The sequence below is a fragment of the Haemorhous mexicanus genome, chromosome 1 (assembly GCF_027477595.1).
Source record: "Haemorhous mexicanus isolate bHaeMex1 chromosome 1, bHaeMex1.pri, whole genome shotgun sequence".
Lineage (NCBI taxonomy): Eukaryota > Metazoa > Chordata > Aves > Passeriformes > Fringillidae > Haemorhous > Haemorhous mexicanus.
This window is the reverse complement of record NC_082341.1, coordinates 126,221,483-126,245,380: the sequence shown is the minus strand read 5'-3', so window position 1 is coordinate 126,245,380 and position 23,898 is coordinate 126,221,483. Positions and strand designations below refer to the sequence as shown.

The window sequence follows — 23,898 nt, the reverse complement described above, 5'->3', positions numbered from 1 at the left end:
GCCTTGTCATTCTGTTTCAGTGGAATTCCTTAGGGTGTGGGATGCAGCATCGTCAGCCACAATACACCTGGTGCTGTCAGGGCACTCAAAAGTGGGCAAGTTTGATCAGAACAGCTGGTGCAGAGCACAGCGAGAACAGAGGAAGGGAATTTTAGTGAAGTGCTAAGGACATCTGCCAAGTAGCCTCTTTCAGAGGTTTTAGAGGTTTTATCTGCTTTATGATATTGGTAGTTGTCCAGGAAATCAGAGATGTAATGACAGAGCAAACACTGCAATTTCTGTGTCTTATGAGAAGAGTCACAAACCCCAAGGAGGTTATCATATTCTACTCTTCCTTCCCAGTGTCTTGTACTGGCAGAATCCCAGTGGACATAAAATATTTTCCTGAAAGACTAGTTTGGTCCCATCACTTTCCTGCAACACTGATACAAGGATGTGACTTGGGGTTAAACTGTAAAGCTTCTTGGGGATTTAAATTGTAATCCAGAAATGCGGAAAAAAAGTTGAAAGCATGTGATATGTTCCATGACAAGCTAATGAAAAAGAGTCCACCTGGGAAATAAAAAGTTTTATTTAACTAGATAATGAGAAGCATGACCCAAAACAATCCAGAACCAGTTTATTGATGATAATGTGTATTTTGTACTGTTCTCTAACCTAAAGCACCTACCAGGTGGCCTCCAGGAAAAAAGGCTACTGGGAACAGATCACCAGTCAGATTAAATGTCCTTGTAGGCCACAAATTGAGGATGACTTGTGTAGGGAAATGATTGCTTATCCTCAGAGGATAAGCAATTCTTCCACTTGATGGATACCCATGTGTGAGACATTTTTCTTATCTGCTCTTTCATGGCTCCTCCTGCCACGGCTGTGCAGATTTGAAGTTCCCAGGTGGAGGGGTTTTGTTTGTTACATCAGTGAGCATACAGAGATCATCTTAATCCAACCCCTCAGGGCTCAGCCTGCAGTGAAGCTTTGAAAAGCTGTAGTATTCATTCTAACTGCTAGGGAAAGGGAAAATTTTTAGGTTATACAGTTTTCAAAAACGGGGACTTGGTGTTCCTGGAGATGAGAATCAGGAAAGCAGTTTCATGGAGATGTAAAATGACTGTGTGTTCTTTACAGTTCCATATTGTTTTAATGGAAAAATAAAGTGAAGACTTCTGTGTTGTGTAGTTTTTCACTCAGGAATAATGTATCCATCACATATTTTTGTATTCTGGGAATGACACTGCCAAACCTTTTCTTCCCTGCCTGAGGGAAATGCAGTTTCTTGTGATTCAAAGTTTACTTTAGAAATAATGGTACTTTCCCCAGAATTTTTGACTGTTCAGAGGAAGTTTGTGATCCATGAGGACTGAAATTCAAATATCCAGTGGACTGTTCTGTAGTTGGAAATGAGCAGGACCTGTGTTAAAACAGGGAAGCAAAGCTGTGGCAGTGGATACAGTTCAGTGTTGAAGAAAAAGGAGTTAGAAATTGATCTGAAGGGAATCAGGCATGCAGCTGTTAAATGTTCCAGCCTTTAAACAAAATCTAGGGGTGTAGGAGCTGCCAAGGAGGGTTAGACCAGTCTGGTGTAGGTAATCCATGAGCTGGTCTCCTTTGAATCTAATGCTTTATGCTTCAGAAGAGGGTACAGAAGAGCCCCCCAGCTGTAGTGAAAGGTTTGGATGAGGGGATGTTTCTTTGTGGGCAAGGGATGGAATAGGGAGCCAAGCATTGCAGGTAGGTTTGAATTTTCAATTTGAGTGTGCCAAATCCTGGAGGAGTGTTCAAACCCATATAAATAAAATTAGAAAAGAGAAAGTAAAAAAACCCAAACCAAACAAAAAGCTCCTCAGTATAACCTTATCTTAAGCTTTTGAGAGCAATTAGGATAAAACAGAAGTCCTGACCACTAATAATGTTTTAATACTGCTTTGCAGCTATTCCCTGTGTTGTGGGAGAGTGGAGTCATTGGAGTGGCTGTGCAGAACAATGTCATCCTGGGCTGCGGGTCCGTAGGCGCTATGTACAACAGGAACCTAAAAACGGTGGGGAACCATGTCCAGCTCTGGAGGAGAAGGCTGGCTGCCTGGAATACCTGACTTACCAGGGGGAGGACTGCGGCCATGAACATGGTATTCTCAATTTCGTCTCTCTGCTGTATATTGAGTCCATCACAGCCATCATAAATTTTACTCATGTCCATGAACAGCAAAAAACCGTGCATCTATCTGCAGTTAGCTGGTTAAAATTATAATTTAGAACTTTACTTTCTACTGTCATATTGATTTTTATTCAATAATTTGTTTTTCTACTCTAGCTTTTCTTAATTTCTGTTAAGCAAACAATTAAGCTGTGTGCATTCCTTCAGCTGAATCTAAGTATCAAATTATCTCTGTGCAAATTTAGAACACAAATTCAGTATGAAACAGGAAACAGTTCTCCTTGTGGGATTCCACTACATCCTATTTCCTCACTGGCTAGATGGCATGCATTATTAGATTTCTTCTTTCTGAGTAGAGAGCTTAGCTGTAGGGGAATGGGGTTGAGGTCCAATGTTGCCAACATTTTATCACTTTTTCAATAAAGTGAGCCAGCATCGCCATCCACATCTCCTGATTCATTCACCCACTGTTACAGTAATTGAAATATGACTCAGCTGTGCCTTGCTGTTTTACCATAACTGTTTTTTTTCTCAGTCCCTGCTTTCATAACTACCTCTGAATACGGTAAAGAAAGAAAAAGACGAGCGGCATCTTCTCTCTGGCCTTCAGACAAAGAAGCAGCAGGGTAATCTATTTATCTTATGTATGTGGGTCATCTTGTTCAGTAGAAAACAGCTGTCTACAGAGAAAAATGTAATTAAATTTGCAATCATTAAACAATAAGCTATAGCTTGTACTGGTTTTGTCCCCTGCAGTTTATTTGCATGTTCCAGATATTGTTTATTACTTGCTAATTGTCATGAATTAGACATTGGGATCACGGCAGATTTGATGATAACTGCTTTTAAAAGCCAGCAGCAAACAATGCTAAAACAAAGCTGAATGTATTCTAAGTCTGAGAAATTAGATGTAGGTCTCTGAACAATGTGGGCTGAATGGGATTGGTCTCAAGAGACCTTTTTTTTAAAAACTGTTTGACACAAGCAGTAAGAAATTTTGTTTAGTTACCAGTAGAGATGGTAATGAAGTTCATGAAGTTTAAATTAGGCTATTAACTGGGTCTGTAATGCTCATAATGTTTTGTCCTGTGCTATTTTTCCTAGAACAATAAAACTCATTGATATTCTTAAAGTCTCTTTTCCATTTTCTTTCAGCAGCATAGAAGAAAAAATATGGGTTACTGAGATCTGTTTTTCAAAATAATTTAGGAATACAGAACACTACCAGAAAGTGAGATTATACAAAAAACATTGGACTGGGGCATAGAATGAGAAATAGTTTGCATAATGTTTTTAAGAATCCACGATTGGGTTAGGGTCAGAAGGAGATTTGTTAGCAATGATGATGTCTAACTTGCCCCACCCTTACGATATGTAAGTCCATTCAAAGTGCCTACTTAGCTCATGCTTGATCTCTCATACTTGGTGCTTTTCCTCCTGAGCAGATACTGCGTGGAGTTCAGGACGGAATCTCTTTCCCAGCACTGTGCTCTGGAGACGCGCCCGTACGCGCGCTGGATGCAGTACCTGCGCGAGGGACACACCGTGTGCGTCGCCTGCCAGCCGCCGGCCATGAGCGCGGCCACACTGCGCTGCTCCGGAGACGGCCACAACGCACACGGGTGAGCCAAAACCCAGCACAGGAGTTCAAACTTCCCAGGATCTCATTAAAAGCTGCATTTATTGTACCTAAGAAATGGAAAGGCTCAAATAGTTTGTAGAGCTCAGAAGGTTTTATCCTTTCGCTTCTCATAGAAATTGCCTTTAAAGCCTAGATAAAATTGGGAAGTCATTTCAATATAAGAGTTTAATGCTTTATTCACTGGTGTGAAGAAGTGATGGAATTCGTGTAGTGGAAGAGGACTTCTTACAGCTGTGGGCACTTTTACTTAAAAAGGGTATATCCTGCCATAGTCCAAATCTGATTGCAGATTTAACAGTGGTGGATTGGTACTCCCCTCAAGCATATATGCCTGGTTTTTAGAAAAGTAATTGTGAAAGTAGATACTTATTATTCAGAACTGATTTTTATTTGACCCATACTTTATTAATACGCATACTACTTAATACCTGTACAATCAGCTGCTCAACCATCATCCTGGATATTCCACTTAGGAATATAATGTCTACTCCAGAAAGCATTTAAAGAGCTAGATGAGTTTACTGAAGTCTTACATGATTAAATCTTCTGAGATTTTATACAGCACAATCCAGTAACACTAAATACACAGCTTTACTCTTCTAATTTCATATTTATTCTCATTTCAGAGATAAAATCTTACACTGGGAAGCAATTGGCAACTCTCAGTGCCGAGGAACCTGGAGAAAGATCCGGCAACTGGAACACTGTTCCTGTCCCCTGGTGCATAGTTTTATTTTTACATAAAAGTTTAAAAGACCTTTAAAATTGCAACAAAAAGACTAAGAAAATTAACACCAATGGCCAAGAAACCTGTATATTTCTGCTGCATTTTCTGGGGCCTTAAGAAATTTTAAATGAGTCAGGACTTTGGCAGAATCATTTCAGGAAATTCTGCCTTAATACAAAATGCAAAGACTGATCTCTGTATTAGAACACGAGAAGCACATTACCCTGTTTCTCTTTTGTAATTAAAAAGCTAAAGTTTCTAACCATAGTAGTTGCTTTCCTTAAGTTCTCCATCTTTACTGGCCATAGCCCTGTCTCCAGGCAATACTTCTGCTCAGTTAGTGAGCCAGCCAAATATTTTCAAGTCTGAGAATAGTTACTGTCAACATTTAAGAGCAAGGGCAAATAAAAATGAAGTTTTTGAAAGCTAAAACTGATTTCAGTTTAGGTACTTGCTTCCTCTCCAGTATCATCTAGACAATTTTTACACTATAATTGTGTAAGTATTCTTCCTCTACACAGCAGTTTTCAAATTCAGCCACCTTCATGAAGACATAGACCTAGTCAACATTGTTAAGCAATTGGTCTCCTCAGAATTTCATGTCAGTAATATGCAGTGTAACTTTTCTGGCAGATGAACTTACACAAGACTTTGTGACTAAGGCCTTGGCTAAGAGCAAAAAAATTGCTTATTTTTAGTTAAAAATGCTCATCTACAATGATTAACATAGGAACCGGCAACATCTGAGCACTGGCAAGACTGCTGTGCAGGTTGAGAAAACTGCCTGTTAAAGACAGGCAGCATCTACATGCAACATAAAGACTTCCTGGGAGAAGCCATAGAGTCTCTTAGCAAGAACGAGGAAGGTGATCTGCTTGAGTTCTGTCCACAATAAGAGTGTGTTGTGAAACAAACCTTTGAACTGCATTTTACTATTTTATTGTAATGAAAGCAAGCCTCCAAAACAGAAAGCAGAGATTATTTTAATACTTTCTGAATGTTTCAGACTTCATAATTGTATGTTTTTAATGGGGAAAATTATCTCAGAGAGCTTTAATATGACCAATTCAGACAGGTGCTTGTTCTTATAAGGTTCTTAGAAAATAAAAACCTTAGCCAAGAAAAATGGTACAGAAAACATCTGAATTCAGGCAATTTAGCTTTTCAAAGAATGCTGTATTATGTTAGTTCAAGTCACTAGATTCAGACCAGTATGACAGTGGAAAGCATGAGTTTTCTGAGATTGTGGAAATCTCTTCCAAATGATCTGAATCCAGAGATACAGGCTAGTGCCATCATCCATCTGTTCCAGTCTCCCATGAGCAGGAGAGTTGCAGTGGCCAGCAGAGACCTTGACAGTGATTTCCATTAAAGTGTATCTTTGTTGTCACTGACAGTGTAAACTCATTATTGAGCCCCACTTTGGCTATGTGTTTTTGAGGTTTCCCTTTCCTGCTGGTCTGGAAGAAGTCACTGGTCAAGACAAGGTAGGTGGCACAAACTAACCAAGAAATGCTAAGTGCTAGTATAATAGGGTTCCTTTCCATGTAAAAAATTAACCAGTCCCTTTTTTAACTGCAGAAAAAAAACCCAACAAACCATCATCTCAGAAAATTAGCAATACTAATACATATATACATACATTTTGGTAAAACTTACTTACAGAAATACCTAGTCTGACCTAAATTTCAAAGTGAAGCAAAACAAATTAGAATGGGTTATATGGCAGGAAGTAAAACTATGAAAAAGGTCAATCTAAAAAGAGATACAGCCCTTTAAAAATACAGAACACTTGACTTTTTATTAGCCTCCATCAAACTAAAGATATTGCCAGTCAGATCTAATACCCCTGTTCACACAACAGACATTTCTTAAATCACTGTAAACATTTTCACATTTCAGAATCTAGGTTATCTGTTATTGCATATAGCAAAAAGGCCAGACTTTACATTTAAGTCATTACTAGAGTAGGTGAGCTTACATAAATGTTTCATACCTTTTGCTATTCTGTTTCATGTTTTAGGACAGCACTCCTGGACACTCTGAGACTAAAATAAGATGTTATTCTGAAAAGCTAGAGTAGGTCCTTATGTAGGGAAAGGTCAAGATGAGTTGGTTCCTGTAGTCCAAATCAACTTTGTTTGATCTTGCTCAATGTTCTCCACCGGTCTTTCAACATGACACTTGTTCGGTTGTTGAAGTTACCATGGACTAAAATTTTAGCCCAGTTACCCACTCCAAACTCCCTAACTCCTGATTTCAGCTCCAAGTCTTCTTTCAGAGTCCATTTCTAGGGCAAGAAAACACCAGATATATGAACAGAGAAAGGTATTTATGTGAGAGCTTATAGCAAATATAAAAGCAAGTTTTCAAACAGCTCTGGTTGTTAGCATACAGATGTCACAGGTTTTTTTGAACACTGTATCTTGAAACTAGAGATAAATGATTGTCTCCGTCCCTCTGCGAGCCTTCTCAGGAACCCCGGCCAGGCCCGAGTCGGCAGACACTGGGGGAGCGACCCCAACACGGCCGACTGCGGGGAGAACCTTTCTCGTCACCTTAGCAGCAGAGGAGACACCAGACACATCAGTGGAAGAAAGGGACAACTCTTAGCAGGGGTTAATCCAGGAGCTCTGGGGACCTTCTGCACCTCAGGGGGCCTCCTGCTGAGAGCCCGGAGAGTTTTGCCAAGGTTAGGTATAAAGGGAGGAGGAAACCAAAAGTAGATAACATTTTACTAACCAATAAATGACCCAAAGGGATGGGCTCTAAGGGATAGACACTTAGGACAGCGTATAAAACAGGTCTCAGGGGGCTGACCCCTGGCTAATCGCTCAACATCTTGAACTGAAGCTTCTATATAAAGGGGATGGGATGCTGGGTGATTGACAGAGAGCCAGGGTGGGGATTTGGGGATGATCTCATCAAGGAAGAGGAATTACATAGGTAAAGGGAAGGAGGTACAATTTGGGGTAAACTATTTGGGAAAACTATGGGGATACAAAAAACAAAACTACTTCAAAGTATTACAAAGTATAAAAACACACTACAACAATGATAAATTTGTAACTGAACCTGTAGAGCTTTATGGGGGCTCCCAAAGGGGACCTGTATTAATTAAGCCCTGGGTTAATTGGAGTAACAGGATTGGAAGTAAAAAATATTTATAGAACATTAAAGAGCCAAAAGAATTGTAAATGGCTGAATCTGATGGCCTAAAATTCATAGCTTAGTGGAATAAAAGAAAGGTTGACTTCCCAGAGTATGTATAAAATCTCCTCCTGTAAGTAATAGATCACTTCCAACTATCAAATGGATAAATGGCATTGGCTATAAAGCAGAAGGGAACATTAGAGAATCTTGTTATGGCTCACCTTTACAACTGAAACCTTCAAAATTGTAAAGAACTGGGCAGAAAGGGAATTGCAGGTGCAAAGGAATAGCCTCAGCTTAAAGCCAGCTAGTAGATCTGATAAGTGCAAGGAAACGTGAATTAAAGGGGCACAAATATCACTTAACTCTGAAAATAATGTACCCAATGGAAATGTAAATCTTACGGCTGCTGCCATTACACAAATGCATACCCTCCTACTTGTGCACAAAGGGAGGATGAGCAGCAGGAACACTCAGCCAATATGCCTGTCAGTGGCACAAGAACCCACATCCATACAAATAGGAAGAAAAAGTAAATTTATTTCTTAATGATGTGGAACCCTTCTGGGATCTTTAAACGATTCTTCTCTTATAAGCATCAGCAGTGCAGTCTCTGGCCAGGTGACAATTTTAAGTGCTATTCTGCATGGTTTCACCCTTCTGTTAAATTTAAGCTTCTAAAAGTTGCAGCAGGGCTCAGACATGAAAGACAAGGGGGAGTCTCTGAGGGGGAAGGAACGTAGATAACATTCAGCCTCAAAACTGTATCAGATCAAAACTGTATCCTGGTTATTCTCCAAAAAGGAAAAATGTGGATCTACACAAAGTGCAAGCTGAGGTGTATAAAGACCAAACTTCACATTTCAAAGCTGGATTTATTCCAGCTTAATGCAAGTATCAGGGCCTCTTCAGTAAACTCTGATCACTGACAAACCTCACTAAGCAGTGAAAGAATTACAAGTAATAGTAGTTCAACTGTACTTTTAAACAGTTAGGAACCTAAAACTTCTCTAAAGTAGTTTACCCTGTATCAAAAATACTTCCTTTTTCTAATTCTTCCTGTTCCACAGATCTTTTGCAACATTAGCAGTGAATAGCTTTTTTTCCTACTATTATTAAAAGGCCAGAGATTCCATTGGAATAATGTAGTTCATTTCATTTCAGAGCATGCCAGAAAACTTTACTAAATAAATTCTTTATTCAAGTAACACAGTTATGCTTGACCTACAGCACTAGATAATTCAAATACTTTCATCAAAAGAGACAATCACAACCCTTGTTACTTGCAATGATTAATTACATCTGCTGTTAGAAGGGTTGTTTTTAGCTTGTTTTGATTTTTAATTGCTCACATTGAGCTTTTAAAAAAAATAAATTTCTTCCATTTATTGTGTAAATGAAGGCCTGCTTTACAGGTAAATCAGGGACTGACTGTTTTCACTGAGGAACAGAACAGAGCAATAACTTGCCCTCTGCCCCACTCACTGACAAGCTCTCTGTCCCCTCTGGAACAGAATTTATGTAGATTCCAGCTTTGCACTGTTACAAGAGTGGTTGAAAGCCTGGACATAATGCAGCACTATGCTTGAGCTCACATCAGTGCAGTGCCTGGTGCACAGCAATGTGACATCTGGCCAGCTCTGAACACCAGCAGAGCAAGCTTGAGTTTGCCAGGCAGCATGTGAAGACATTCCCTCACAAATCTGAAGATCTTGTTATTCCTTTGAGTCAGTTCTGCTCTAGTAACCTGTCTTCCTTTATGCATTATAGGACTCTGCTCTGAGTTTTCTCCTTCAGCTTTAATTATATGGAGTTTTTTTTCCATACAAGTCTGACAAAATTCTGAAACTCAGATTTTCAGACACATGTTTAATTTAAATCAAGTATCATCCAGATTTTAGACAACTCAAAGGACTTGCCATATAATTACTGGATATAAAATTGAGTACAAACAGTTCCCTTAATTCTGTGACACTTGCATCCTCTAATTTAGGAATGAGAAAATAAAGTATGTGTCCTTTCAATAGCACTGCAGATTGTTCTATGCAGCTAGCTGAAAACACTGCAATGAAAGGCTGAAAATGGGCACTGAACCATTGCAATGAAATGCCATTTACAAAACAAGAGCAAACAATGCCAACATTGAATGAGGGACTACATGGAAAAGGAAGTTCTAGAAGTCAACAGCTCTGACATTCATTGCATTCTTTCATGCATGTGGACAATTTTATAACCCAGATGATTAAGCAGAGGAGCAGACTTATTGTTTAAAAGGCCAATTATCATTGCTTTCTATAAAACATTTACGAGGTTTTAGTAGTAGGGAGTAAGGCATAAATATAACAGAGCAGATGCCTACAACTTTTCTAAGTGTTGAAAGAAACAGAGTTCTGAATCTTAAATTTCATTTAAGTTCTTTTAAAATTTTCAATGGCCCTGTCAGATGCAGTTCTCTACAAATTTAGTCTTTATATTTCAATTAAGGTCGAACTATAACAACATAATTAAGCAAACAACTCCTATTTTTTCCTAACAAGATGTGTGTGTAAGCCCTAGACCTAGACAAAGTGCTTGTAGGTGACCCCGTAACAGACTAGCTCAGCATAAAAATATGTGACTACAAAGCTTTCATTAGCTCTGTGTCATTGTGGTCCAAATAGTTTAATTCTTGATGTTGAAAACAAGCTTGATAGAAGTACTTGTGCTTACCAGCAACTGGCTAACAAGGTACCTATCCAAGTATATGCTGTAATAAATTTTGTCTTTAAAGGCAAAAACCAAATCCATTGAGTGCCTTTTTTTTTCTTTTAGGGCACTGGTTTTACCTGCAGCTTCTAAAGAGACTGTCAGTGATCTAATTATTCCTATGATTTGTGAGAAAGTGGAAAACTTATAGGGGCTTAAACCTCAAGGATAGATGAGGTGTCATTAGGACTTCAACCCTTTTGAGGACAACATATAACTGAAGATTTAACAGTACATCAACTTCAGTAAGAATGCTTAAAGAAATAGGAGTAAGTATAACTTTCCTCTTAAAAAAACAAAATAAGCAGATTTGGTCTTCCCTGTTATATGAAATATGAAATATCAAAATGAACACCAGAAAAATGAAACAGCTCACATCAAAATGGATATATGATGATAACTTGCACTATTATCTAAATAGAAAGACTCCACATTGCTTCCTAAGAGATATTATGAATAGGAATCCAACAATGGCAACACACATATTTAATGTTAATTTCTTCATTTAACATGATAAAATGCTGAAGGCTTATGAAGTAAAATTGGTTATAATCAAAAATTAGCTTGAAAGACCCCAACATCAAATCAACTTCAAATTGCATTCTATTAAGGCATACATTTCTGCACGTCCCACCAATGGGAATTCAGCATTAGTGATCACAGTAGGGTTTTTTTAATGTAATTCAATGAAGTAGGCTTACCCATAAAGAGTGCACAAAGGACCATCTGAAATGTAGCATTATAAGAAGATCCTACCATTTGGTTTATAAAAACTAGAGTAGTTTCCCAAGTAAGTATGTTTTTACATCACATAAAGTATTGAATTATAAAATTGCTAAATCTTTAACCTTCTAAGCTGGAAAACAAGTTGCCTCTGAAAATTGCCCAAAATTCTCACAGGCAAATGACATCCTGAATTCTTTAATCCAAACTGTGGAAAGAATTTTTTATTTCGCACTAAGCTTTGGTAATGGTGTATTTTCAACAAATAAAAGTCTTGGAAGCATTAGCAACAGCAATATTTTGAGACAGTAAAAATATGTTACATTTCCTGTCTTTAAAATAAAGGGACTGTAACAATTTCAGGAACAGTAACACTTAAGTAATCTACAGAATCTTAAATCTAAGCACTAGATTTAAAAATTAGATTAAAACTGAAAAAAAACAAATCTGAATGCACATATTTTATCTCCATTTAGAAGAGAGAATAGGTACAAACCTGTCTTCTCCGGCTACATGCCAAAGAAACTCCATTTCCTCCAACATTTTGCATGTCGTTAAGATCTAGAAAACAGTTAATATAAATTCAAAACGAAGAGAAGTCAACATCAAGGCAGCAGTTTTTGCATTTTACCATTTAGACCTGACAAGAATGTACACTATTTTGATATGCTTTGACAGATTGGGAAAATTTCAGTGTCTCCTTACATGTAAGTATACTTTTATAAATGAATACACATGAATTTTCCCATAGTCCTAGGGCTTCAAAAAATAGGCTTTTCAAAAAACTCACCCTAATTTCTATACAATAGTACTCAAAGAATTATATTTTAAACAATTAGGTAAAAATCGGTACATTATAACAAAACATTTTATTTTGGTAAAAACATTTTTACTATATGCACTACTCTCATTTTACACAGAATGGGAAGTAAGAACCAATCAGAGTTATGATTCTTTGTATACAAATTCCATCATTTCCAAGTACATGTATCAGGTTTTAACTGTGGCAAGCATTCAAGGCATCTTAAGAGTTTGTTCTTCCATGTATAACATGGCTGCAGCCCTTCTTTGCGGCCACAGGAGCAAATCAGTCCCAGCTAGCTGCTCCCGAAGCTTGGCCGGAGGAGGCCACAAGGTTTGCCACCCCTGAGTCCCCCCCGTGGATCCCAGGTGGTGGTGCCGTCTGTGGCGTGGGTGGCACAGGCGAGAGTGAGGCTATGAGGAATCCACGAGAGGACACTTGTGTGGCTTTATTCCTTCATGGTTCCAGGGACAAGTACCAAGGGAGAAGGGCTCAGGGAAGAACTGATAAAGGGAGTGGGCGTGGAGGGAGGAGATGCAAGGCAACCAATACGAGAAGGGCAGGGGAGGAGTGTACAACATACCTGAACCAATGGGGATTACACATAGGAGAGGAGAAGCCCCGGAGGCAAATCATATAACAAGGCAGGGATGACTGACACCGAAAATTCTCGAACAAAAGGGGTGGGGTGGTTACAATAACCAACAGGGGGATTAAGCAGAACCATTGGGAGGGGACAAGACTTATAAGGGCAGAGGGGGAGGAGGGGAGGATCACTGGGTTTGATGGGCAGGCTACTGGCGGGAAAGGAAAGTGGGAAACAACTTGGGACAAACCATCGTAGGGGAGAACATGGGGGGCACCAAGGACCAAACCATTTCTTAATTCAAAACAATTAACACAACCAACATTAACAAATCTTTTAAAACACAATGCCACAATGGCCATGTGCAGGAACTATAACATCATCTTGCTGTGGTAAGAGGGTGCTAATGGTCTTAAGAACTTACTTATAACTATCATATTATCTGTGTTAGGTTTTTAAGAAGTAATACCAGGAAATCACGCAAACATCCTGACTTTGTACATTTTACAATACAATTTGTTTTTCCAATCAGCTAACTTCTTTAGTTCCTTCCCAATCAAGTTATCTAGCTCAGAATTCAGAAAGAAATTAATTTCAGTACTTCTCTGTCAGCTTTCTTTTGCACAGAATACCATAAGTCCTGTAAACCAACCTAGCAAATCAGAAGATAGTGAATGATTTTGCAAAACTAATTGCTAGAGAACATTAAGCCACTTCACAGTTTCCTAAATATGGCAACCACCAAATTTGCATTTGTGCAGAAACCATACACAACTTGGAGTGGTTTTATCCACCACAATCATTTCTGCATTAACCCAATCAAATTGGATAGCAGTTAGAAATAAGTGTTTGACATGACTGTTTTCAAAGTGTAAAAATAAACTAATACTCACTCTGAAGAACTCTGCTCTCTTTGGGCTTCTGTCCTAAACGTCTCCTGCAAAGAACACAGATCTGAAGTAAAAATACAAAGTACTTGATGAAAAGTCTGTGACCAGAGCAATAACAACAAAATTTTTTACCTTCCTATGGGTTTTTTTATATCTCCAAACCACTGACTTGTGATATTCTCTTTCTCTTCCACCAACCTTAAAAAGACAAAAAAATTTATTTCCTAGGCAGCAACTTGCCATTTATTTGATTCAACAATATTTTAATGAAAGAAAATCCTAAGACTTCTCTACAGAAGCAGTGGCATACAATCACTAACTGCATCAGTGCATTCACCCTCTTAACCTTGCCTCCCTATACCTGGAGGAGAAATACAGAATCTGCCGAGTTGGAAGGGACCCACAAGGACCACTGAGTTCAGCTTTTAGCCCTGCACAGTCATCCCCAGGAGTCACACCATGTGCCTGAGACCACTGTGGAAATACTTCTTAAACTCTGTCAGGTTTGGTAATATGACCACTTCCTTGGGTAGCCTGTTCCCAAGACATTTAGGTTGAAGATAAGAGGCATTTTGCACTTCTAGTTTTTCACTGGGAATTATTTACATAGGTTTCTTTGAATGAGTCTTTTATTGTATCTCTCAGATGTGTCAGGAGCTGCCCTTTTAAAAAAACATTAAAAAAATCTTATGACTTGTCTTCCTCTGTACTGTCTGCATCAGCATTTTCTTAACTAAATCATGCCAAGTATTCCAAGTACAAATATGATAAAATACAGACTCTATCCCAGCTAAAGCCAGCAACTTATTCTCCCTGAACAAGTGGTGATAAACCTGGAATATTAGCATATAATGATGTAATTGTTCTGAAGGTCCGCACTGTCAGAATCATGAAGCAACATAACTATTTCTCTTCACAATAGTATCATTAAGGGGTCAGCTGTAAGAAAAATGTAAGAATTCTTTTTCTTCTTGAGATGACCTATAGTCTGAAATTAGAACTAAAAGGAGCTCAATCAAGCATTAAAAAAGCAGAGTCTTTTTTATGCTTATATTATTATAGACTGACAGCTGTTTAAACTGCAAATTGTGCAGTCTCACAAATAATTAAACTTTATGACAAGCTTTTTCATGTAAATGCCAAAAGTAACAACCACAGAAGAACACAAATTTAAAGAAAATAGGGAATGTGCTTGTAGGTAATTTTCTATTGGACAGCAGTTTGGAATTTAACATCCCCGCTTTTACTTACTCTTTGATCTACAAGTTTTGTGTCCAAGCACATCCCTTAGCAGTATAAGACTTAATACAAACCTTTGTTTTGTTTCCAAATCACTTTTGCTATTTTCATTGACTTCCACTGGTCTGTTTTGCAATGCTGTTGCTCCCAACCCTTTAGATACCACATGTTTTGTGGCTTCCTGCGAGAAATGTAATTGATATCTTAAAATTAAAGCCAGGCAGTACCTAGATGGGAGTTTGCACTAAGATTAATATGCATACTTTTTATTAGAACTAGCAGTGCTTATTTGACAGATATTTCAGAGGTATTAACATTAAAGTAAGTAGTTTCAAAACAACTTTAGCATGTTAGATTTAAATCCATAAAGATCTTTATCTACTAATAACTTGGAGAAATTTTAGTCATAGCTGCAATTGATTATTATATGGACACAAAGAAATACAACAAATAGTTGCATAATGAGTGAACTTAATGTGTTAAGTAAATTGCAGAACTTAGCTAAGACTGCAAATACTATTGAAGTACTCCAAAGTCTGGTTTTCATAACTAGATTAGAAACTAAAACTGGCAGGTGTCAAGTTTATCTAGTTCAGTAGCACATGATAAGACGAAGCATACATGTAACATGTTCAAAAGACATGTCTAAGGAGACCCGAGGCTTATAATATAAAATTTTTTGCACTGGCAAAAAATATTCTAACATTCTTCTCAAACTTCTAGCCACAAACTAAGATTATTTCTCCTCCATTGCAAAGAGAAGGAAGTAGTAATTCATTACTCCTTATAGAGTACCTAAAAGGGCCTCCTACACTGAATAAAGATGGGACAAACTTCTTAGCAGGGCCTGTAGAGGTAGGACAAGAGTTAATGGTTTTAAACTAAAAAAGGGTAGATTTGGATTAGACATAAGGAAGAATTTTGTTTTATGATGAGAGTGGCAAAACATGGAACATGCTGCCCAGCACAGTGGTTGATGTCTGATCCCTGAAAACCTTCAAGGCCAGGTTGAATGGGGCTCTAAACAACCTGATCTAATTAAAGATGTCCCTGCTTATTGCAAGTGGGTTGGACTAAACTACCTTTAGAGATTCTTCTCAATCCAAACTATTCTATGATTATACTTCTACATCTGGCACTAGAAGAAAGAGAAATTAGCAGTTAAAGCTAGAATGTTCTTCTGCAGAGAAGACAGGGCAACCTGGGAAACCTGTGTGCTGCACAGAAGTGGGAATTCCTCACAAAGTTGTCTCCTCCATGTGCCAGAATAACTCTGTTCGAAGTAAGATTTGCAATATGGGTGCAGACAGTAGGACAAATGTGCAGGCAATGGGGATGCAGGCAGTGTGGGCCTTAGGCATGTTAGTAAGGAATTCTGGGCCTTCTCTGACACCTCCAAGCCTCCACTTCCTCTTAGATTCAAAGAAAGAGCCTTGAAAAACAATCTTGAAAACTGACATTCAAGAGAAACCGTTAAAAAGTATTCCTTGTATTATACTTTGAGTGTATGTAATAAGTTGTCCAATCTCTCTGGTAAGAAAATGAAAAACACAGAGGAACTTCAGGATTGTTTATTTAAAATTTGCTTCTTATTACCTTTAGACGTCTGTGCTTTTGTAATTGAATAATTCAATATTCTTTTATACGAAGTAAACATAAGAGAAATTCTTTACAATCCTCTTGAAGATTAACTGAAGAAGGAATGTTGTTCTTGCCAGTTTTAAATCACTTTTGAGCAAGACTGTTTGTAAGGAACATTTGTATTTACAGGAAAACAGCAATAATAGTTTTGTATCTCCTAACTCCCCTGACATTCCTAAAGCTTTTATCCAAATTAACAGGTCTTGATTTTTTATTTTTAGTATGGGAAGCCATGTAGGCTTAAATAAAATAAGCATTAAATATAAAGCTACATTTTTTAAGGAGTCCCATATCAGAACTGCGTCTCTTAAAGAGCTCTTGTTTTAATTACACTATTGTCCTTACTATTTTTCTCATCAAAACAGTTGTGGGAAAAACATTCATAGAAGATATTTAAGAGGAGTCTCTTTCCTACTGACTTTCTCCAAGACATATTAATTAAAACAAAAAGGTTGAAAATAAGACAATCCAAAGGATGGCAAAGTTTCCTTTTCATCTAATGCAGTAACTGAATATTGCTTAAGCAACTTCCTTGAAAGGAGAAATCTATTTAATTGGATCAGGTAAATTTTTTCAAAAGTTTTTAAAATACTTTCAACATACCTGTACTAGGAAGCTAGTTTCATTTTCTTTAACGAAAAGTTCAATGTAAGACTTGATTTTCCTTATCAAAAGACTGTAACTGAAGCATTGTAGAAGAGGAACATATGGATCCTTGGTTTTAATTACGGTTGCGAGCTTCACCCTTAAAGGCTAAGAAAAGCACAGTTTTATACAACACAAATCCTGCAGCAAACTTGGTATCTTAGCTGAAAAGGAAATACAGAAAGCTCAACATGGTGATTATACAGTTTCCTGAATATCCCTATACAGTTCATGCTGCAGTTTGAAACAGTTCTAGAGTCAACTAGACATACTGCCAGGTATTTACCTTATGTGCTCAGTAAATGGTAAAGTGTAACTGACCAGAAATTTACATTTTCATTTCCTTTATGAATAGCACTGAAAGCAGACTTGTCAGGGGAGGAAAAACACCCAGAAAAAGCCCCCATTACTTGGTTCTCTCTTCTCATTTGCTGCCTCAAAAAGACTGCCATTGAAAGGGGTATGCAGTGTTCAGGAGAAGGATAACTTAGTACAGCACCATTAAGGATAAATCAATACTGATAATTAGAAATTCACATCTTGTCTACCAATCCCTCTGAATTTTACAGAAGCCAATATAGCTAGAGAATTATCTTCTATGTATAGGATACATTTTTATTAATGAATTTGAGTAGTATTACCTCAATCTACCCTTTCCAAACATCCAATCCTCTGAATGGAAGTGTATCTGAAGAGTAAGTTGTACACAGGCTACTACTTACATAGAACATGTGTCCTAATATACCAGTTGAAGATATAGGAAGCATTTTTAACTTCTTTTCACCTACAGTTCTTCTGTTGCTCTTTTCGCCACTCCAGCAAATTCAAGTGTGTGCACTATTATATTAGAGAAATATTCACTCAAACTTGCAACTTTCTGAATGATGCAGTCAACTTCAAACCAGGAGGTGGCATAACACATATGTTGTCTTTTCCTGTCAGAGGCATAATAGCATTCAGTCTGTACTACAAAAGCTAATAAGTTTTCATTTCCTGGGATGCTTTGGTACATCAAATTCCCAGAATGTGTAGTGCCATCTCACTCCTCATATGAAGTGGAAGAGGGGATGAAGGACAACTGCTGCTAAAAGCATTTTACTCCCACAAAAATCATCCAGTATATCTATCAATCTCCTGGCCCCAAATTTCCTTTTGTATTTTAAAGTGACATAGGTATGAAAATGACTGCACAGACAATAATGAGATTGAAGTTACGCAGGTAGGATTTGCTAGCTTTGCAAACCAACTCCCCTTTTTCTCATTGAAAGTCAAGAGCTGTTAATGCAATTTGAACAGGTTACTACCTTATCTGATTCAGAGTCTGTGAACAGCCTTTCAAGAACTTCAGCAGCTTCCTTGAAATATCTGTTTTCCATATGGACTGCTACAATCTACAAAAAATATAATTAAAAGATATGATGAAACTTTCTGCCTGAGATTCAGAAAAAGCAAGAGAATTCACAATTCTGCAGTTTTCTAAGACTCCAAAAATTCAGATGATTATATATTTAAGGGTTACTGACACATATCTACTTCTAACAGTTAGTTCTGAAATTAGTTTTGAAATTTTTTTCAATTTGTATCTTTTTCAGATTGGCAGCTTTTGAAACAAATTTTAACTGGTACAAAGAGAACTATATGAGATAGAAAAAGGTCCCCGGTACAGACCTATTTACTCTGTACTCAAACTGAAAATTCAGTTCTGTCTGCTAATAGCCCAAGATTTTTGTAAAAATGACTCTGTCTCAGTAAGATAGAATTTTTAAAGTTGGAAAAGACCTTTAAGGTCATCAAGTCCAACCATCAACCTAGCACACACCACCATGTTCACCATTAAACCATATCCTCAAGTGCCATATCTACATGTTTTTTTCAAACACTTCAAGGATAGTGTCTCCAGCACTTCCCTGGGCTGTCTGTTCTAATGTTGCGCAACCCTTTGTGTGAAAGTTTTTCCTTATACCCAATCTAAATCTCCCCTGGCACAACTTGAGGCCATTTCCTCTCATCCTGTCACTAGCCACCTGGGAGACCAACTCCCACATGGCTACAGCCTCCTTTCAGGCAGTTGCAGAGAATGACAAGGTCCCCCCAAGCCTCCTTTTCTCCAGGCTTAACACTCCCAACTCCCTCAGCCGCTCCCTGTAAGGCTTGTGCTCCAGACCTTTCACCAGCTCCTCTGCCCTTCTCTGGACACTGTCCTCTTCTCTGGACACTCTCCAGCACCTCAAACTCTTTCTTGTCCTAAGGGGCCCAGAACTGAACCCAGGATTCGAGGTGTGGCCTCACCGGTGCTGAGCACAGGGGAGAATCACTGCCCTGGTCCTGATGGCCACACTGTTCTGGATACAAGCCAGGATGCCATTGGCATTCTTGGCCACCTGGACACATGCTGGCTCTTGTTTAGCTGCTGTTGATCAGCACCCCCAGTTCCTTTCTTGCCAGGCAGCTTTCCAGCTACTCATTCCCAATGAGTAGGTGGCATCCTGAAGCATTATGAGCAAGTCACACAGACCTGAATTTGAATCAAGCGACGAATTTCTTCATGAAGTTTTTCCAGTTTAATTTCTTCCCTTTCAAGTAAAATCCAGAAAGACAGAGCAGATTCCAAAGGTGAAATTCTTTGATCATTTTCAAACTTTAATCCTTAAAGGGGGGAAAAACCAAAGTACTTATGAAAATTAAAGAATAGAGTTAAATAGATTACAGTATACAGTAATATGCAATAAAGTAATGTATATTATACAATTGCAGTTCCTTTTTCCTCCATTTTTAGGTGTGTTTAAGAAACATGAAGCAACTGCATTCTTTTCAGAGACTAGATCTTCCTACCCTTGCTACTAACATCACTGCTGCATTTTCAGGGGATACTATGTCAGCTAATCATTGTTCACTTAAAATGCCACTTGCAATTAGGTATTTGGTCTGACATTAATAACACATTAAACTTAGCATGAGATTTCACAACATTTGATATTGATACTATCAATTTTGTAATATATAATCACCATGCTAAGTAGTTTGTTTTTTCTTCCTGTGTCTATCACTATTTCCATGTCTTAACTTTCTGTTGTATTTGAAGTGCTTAAACTGAGAGGGAAACTCAAACAGGTCTACACAGGAGGGTCACTTAAAAAGCAGAAGCAACCCTGCATGCCAGTGTACTGCTGTGCCAACATCAAGGTTTCCGCAAACTCCCAGCAAAGGATCACTCACCAGCTCTGGCAGAAATCTAGTCTAGCCAAATATTCACCCCCTTAACACTCTCAAGCAGTTTCCCAGCCTGGTCATTGCACACCTGCACAAGTGAGTGTGCCAATGTAACAGATGCAGGAAGAGCTGGCAGGTGCACAAGTGCTTCTTTGCCATGGCACTGCCAGCTTAATTCAAGATGTTCACTGAACTACAGCCTCACGCCTTCACTTTATGGCATCAGCAGGATCTCTCTTAATAACTTATTCCTTTCATTAAGTGTTTTTCAGATAGAAGGTAAACAATTTACACAATACTGAAGAGAAAAATTATTTTATATCCACTACAATGTCAAACAGTGACATTTCAAACAGTATTGTGTGCATATATACACATAACTAAAACAAAAATGTGTTTCTTTAATTATTGTCTCAATCAAGTAACATGACCCTTCATATTGTTTATTTTAATAGTGTAAAACCAAAGTGTTTAGCTCTTAGAGAGCTGAAACAGCCTACTCTGTGTGATCATTGCAGATCAAATATTTTAATAACTAGAAAAATAGGAAAGCTACCATATATTAGCTTTCCATGTACATTGTGCAGCTACACCTGATGTAATACCTACTACACACATGCAGTCTTCCTCAGCATACAGATCATTCTCTACTGATAAGATAAAAACACACAATTAAGTAATATTCTCAAGCGTTACATACAGTAATATAATTTAGAGCATTAGGAAAAAAAATTCATAATTTGTATACTATTTTAAATAATCTGATGAACTGTTATAAATATTAGAATTTGAGTCCAAAGCTAAACTAAATCAGGATGACATAATACCTGATAAGCAGCATAGGAAGTTTAATTGTATAAAAATAAGACTTTGTGGCATTTCTAGGCTAGAATACATTTTCTTCTTCCATGCTCATGCTTTCAAGACTGCTTCTGAAGTCTTCAAATTCCAAAGAGTTTTATCAAACAGTGAAAAAAAAAGAAGTTAGTCTTCCAGAAACTCAAACAAAATCATCTTGGCTAAACCAACAAGTTGCAAATGCAGCCAAACAGAAGATGTAGTGAGTAAGAGCCCCAAGGACTTGCTGCCAGCTGAGAGTCCTACAGTCTTCTCTAGGAAACATGGACAGTCATCCCTTTCATCCATCTTCTCATTCCTGCTGTCTGTCCTGCTTTAATCTCTAGAGTTAAATGTGCAGAAAAGAACACATATCCTGAGTTTTAAACTTGTAGGTATTCCTCACTAAGAGCTAGTCAGTCCTTTCCAGTATATTTCATTTGTTGATACTACTCTGACAAAAAAAAACCTGATAATTTAAGAAGTATATGGTCAATTAAACTCCATGCAGCTAAGTCAGTCAGCACAGAGTAACACCAGTGCTGCAGACAGCTCAGTCACATGTATAATAAATATAGTCCAAAAAGTGAAACTTATTCAATTTATTTATATATGGCTATATCTAGATTAAAAAAATATATATATGCATAGTAAAGGCTATGTGAAAGAATATCTAATGTACCTCTGTAGAAGTCCATGCAACTATTTTTAAACACTTGAAAAAAAGAAACTGAGTATTTACCAAGGCTTTTTCCTTGAGCAATTCTTATCAAAAGCTGGCAGAGATATACTGTTTTTTTCTGATGTGGAGGTATTTGGGAGAGGCCACTAATAAGAGCTGGAAAAGAAGAGAAAAGTTAAGTTAGTTTTGCTCCAGCACTGCCACAGTGTGGCTAGATATATACTAGACACTGTGTTATTGGATTTTACTAAATTTCTTATTCCTTAAGAAACCAATGAAGCCCACTTAATTAGTATTCTTGCTTGCTAAAACAACTAATAAATAATAAAATAATATTTAAGAGCTTGACCAGAAGAATATATCATTTTCTGAAGAAACAGCAGAATTAACCACAGGCTTATATTCATCCAATTCAAATACCATAGTATTAAATGTAGGGGTTTTTTGGTAAGTAGGGTACTACAAAAGACAGCTGTCTGCTCCAAAGAACACTTCCAGGGAATGCCCACAAGCAATGAGCCACAGACAGACTGGTAACACTTACATGTTGCTATAGCAACTTACAGAACTAAAGCAGTTAAAGCAACATGGAAAGCTTACTCAGAAATGTAAATTTACAAGGGAAATCCTCCTTGCAAGGCTGGAAGGTCACAAGGATTATTACATATTTTAAATGGGAGGTATCATGAGTTTATTCCCATCATTCAGGTTACTGTGAATTTCTTATGCTAATGTGCTGGATATAGTAATTCATCCTCACTTCATAATACTGAACCATTCAAAATGAAAAGTGAATAGCAGAATAGTTGGGGTTCAAAGGAGCTGCTGGGTATCATCTGGAACCACAGCCTTCCTACCTTTCTGCACTTGCTTCAGTTTGAATTGACTTTTTTGTTGACAGCTAATCATTATTTCTGTAGGGTCTCCCTTTCTCACATGCAAGAGTAACAGTTCTGTGTTTCTATTAAAAAAACACACCTAGTTTTCTATAACAATCTTATGACTGTGCTTAGCTTTTCCCAAAGACTTTTACAATATCGACTTTATAATCTTAGAGTGCCAAACTCTCTCCTCTGTTACTGAACAGAGTAGGAACAAGTTCAAAATTTGCTATTACTTCTTATTTCCACATGACCTTGAATTCTGTACAACTTAATTGTACAGAATTGTACAGTTTCTACTAATACACTTAGTCTTCCCAGGAGATATTTTCACTCTGCTTTTGCATTAACAGTGTCTCTGCTTCCCACCTGCACAAAACATCAGTACAATTCTCCTGCTGAGTTGCAGTCCAAAGGCCACACATCGAGAAGCACATTTAATCTAGCAGCCCCCCATTCAAAGTACTTAAGTAAGTTATCATTAGATTTCTTACCATATCTCATATCAATCTACTTAGTAATCATTCTGCATGCCATTATATTACATTCTTTGCACAAGTTTAAACAAGTTATAGTGCTACGTTCACCCGAGTCAAAAACATATACGCAGACAAAAAATCCCCCAAAGTTCTAACCTGGTATCCTCAGGAAAATTACTTCTTATTGAAGAAAACATCATAAATCCATCAAATTTGTCTGAGACGTAGACATTTACTTCTAGTTGTCAACTACTCTCACTCTAAAGTTTATTTCCCATTTTAAATATATCTTTTTCCATTCAAAACCCAGTCACCAGACTTCATTTCATCTCATCTGTTTTCCACACTATAGTTCTCTGAAATATTTCTGCTGTATTACTACCGCGTGCGAGTGCTGCCGATACCGCAGAAGCCCTCCACGGGCTCCTCGGTAGCCCGGGGATCTCCTGAGGCCCCCGGTGTGAGCTGAGAATCATCCCCAGCTCTGCTGACCACGGTGGTCGACGGGCAAGGAGTGCTTTAGCGCTCCGGCGTGCAGGAGGTAGCTGCCCCTGAGGCCCCTCAGGACTCGCTGCCCCGGGAGCGGCTGTGGAGAGCCCCTCGCCACCGCCGCCGTCCCTCACCCTGCGCAACGTCCCTCCACCGCCAGAACTCCGCCCCGCTCTGCTCCGCGAAGTGCCGGCACAGACAGGAACAGGCGAACTCCAGCATCCACTCCGCGGCCACGGCCTCCAGGGCCTCCGGCGGGGCCGAACTGACGGAGCTGCTGACGGAACTGCTGCCGCCGCCTGGGTCCGCCACTCCCGACACGTCCTGGGCCGCCGTCGCCATTTTCAAACCGCGCGCCAAGGGCTGCTAGCCCTG

The 23,898-nt window shown here is 38.4% G+C and overlaps 2 protein-coding genes across 3 annotated transcripts in view; one reads left to right on the top strand and one right to left on the bottom strand.

Moving 5' to 3' along the window:
• Positions 1–4,783, top strand: part of SBSPON (somatomedin B and thrombospondin type 1 domain containing) — a 9,141-nt gene extending 4,358 nt beyond the window's left edge. The window contains exons 2-5 of the mRNA XM_059862211.1: positions 1,929–2,123; positions 2,688–2,778; positions 3,598–3,774; positions 4,421–4,783. Of these exons, the coding sequence (XP_059718194.1) occupies positions 1,929–2,123; positions 2,688–2,778; positions 3,598–3,774; positions 4,421–4,538 (581 nt within the window). The 3' untranslated portion in view covers positions 4,539–4,783. The remainder of the gene's footprint in view (positions 1–1,928; positions 2,124–2,687; positions 2,779–3,597; positions 3,775–4,420) is intronic.
• On the bottom strand, positions 4,161–23,898 carry TERF1 (telomeric repeat binding factor 1). Of its 2 annotated transcripts, XM_059862190.1 has the most exons (10): positions 23,658–23,898; positions 21,735–21,830; positions 19,461–19,591; positions 18,250–18,336; positions 16,904–17,053; positions 14,734–14,840; positions 13,553–13,618; positions 13,424–13,467; positions 11,639–11,703; positions 4,161–6,811 (listed from the first exon to the last, which is right to left on the bottom strand). In XM_059862190.1, exons 1-10 carry the CDS (start codon positions 23,863–23,865, stop codon positions 6,653–6,655), a joined length of 1,113 nt encoding a protein of 370 aa, XP_059718173.1. In that variant the 5' UTR covers positions 23,866–23,898; the 3' UTR covers positions 4,161–6,652. The 2 variants fall into 2 exon arrangements, with proteins under 2 accessions (XP_059718173.1, XP_059718183.1); XM_059862200.1 differs by lacking the exon at positions 16,904–17,053.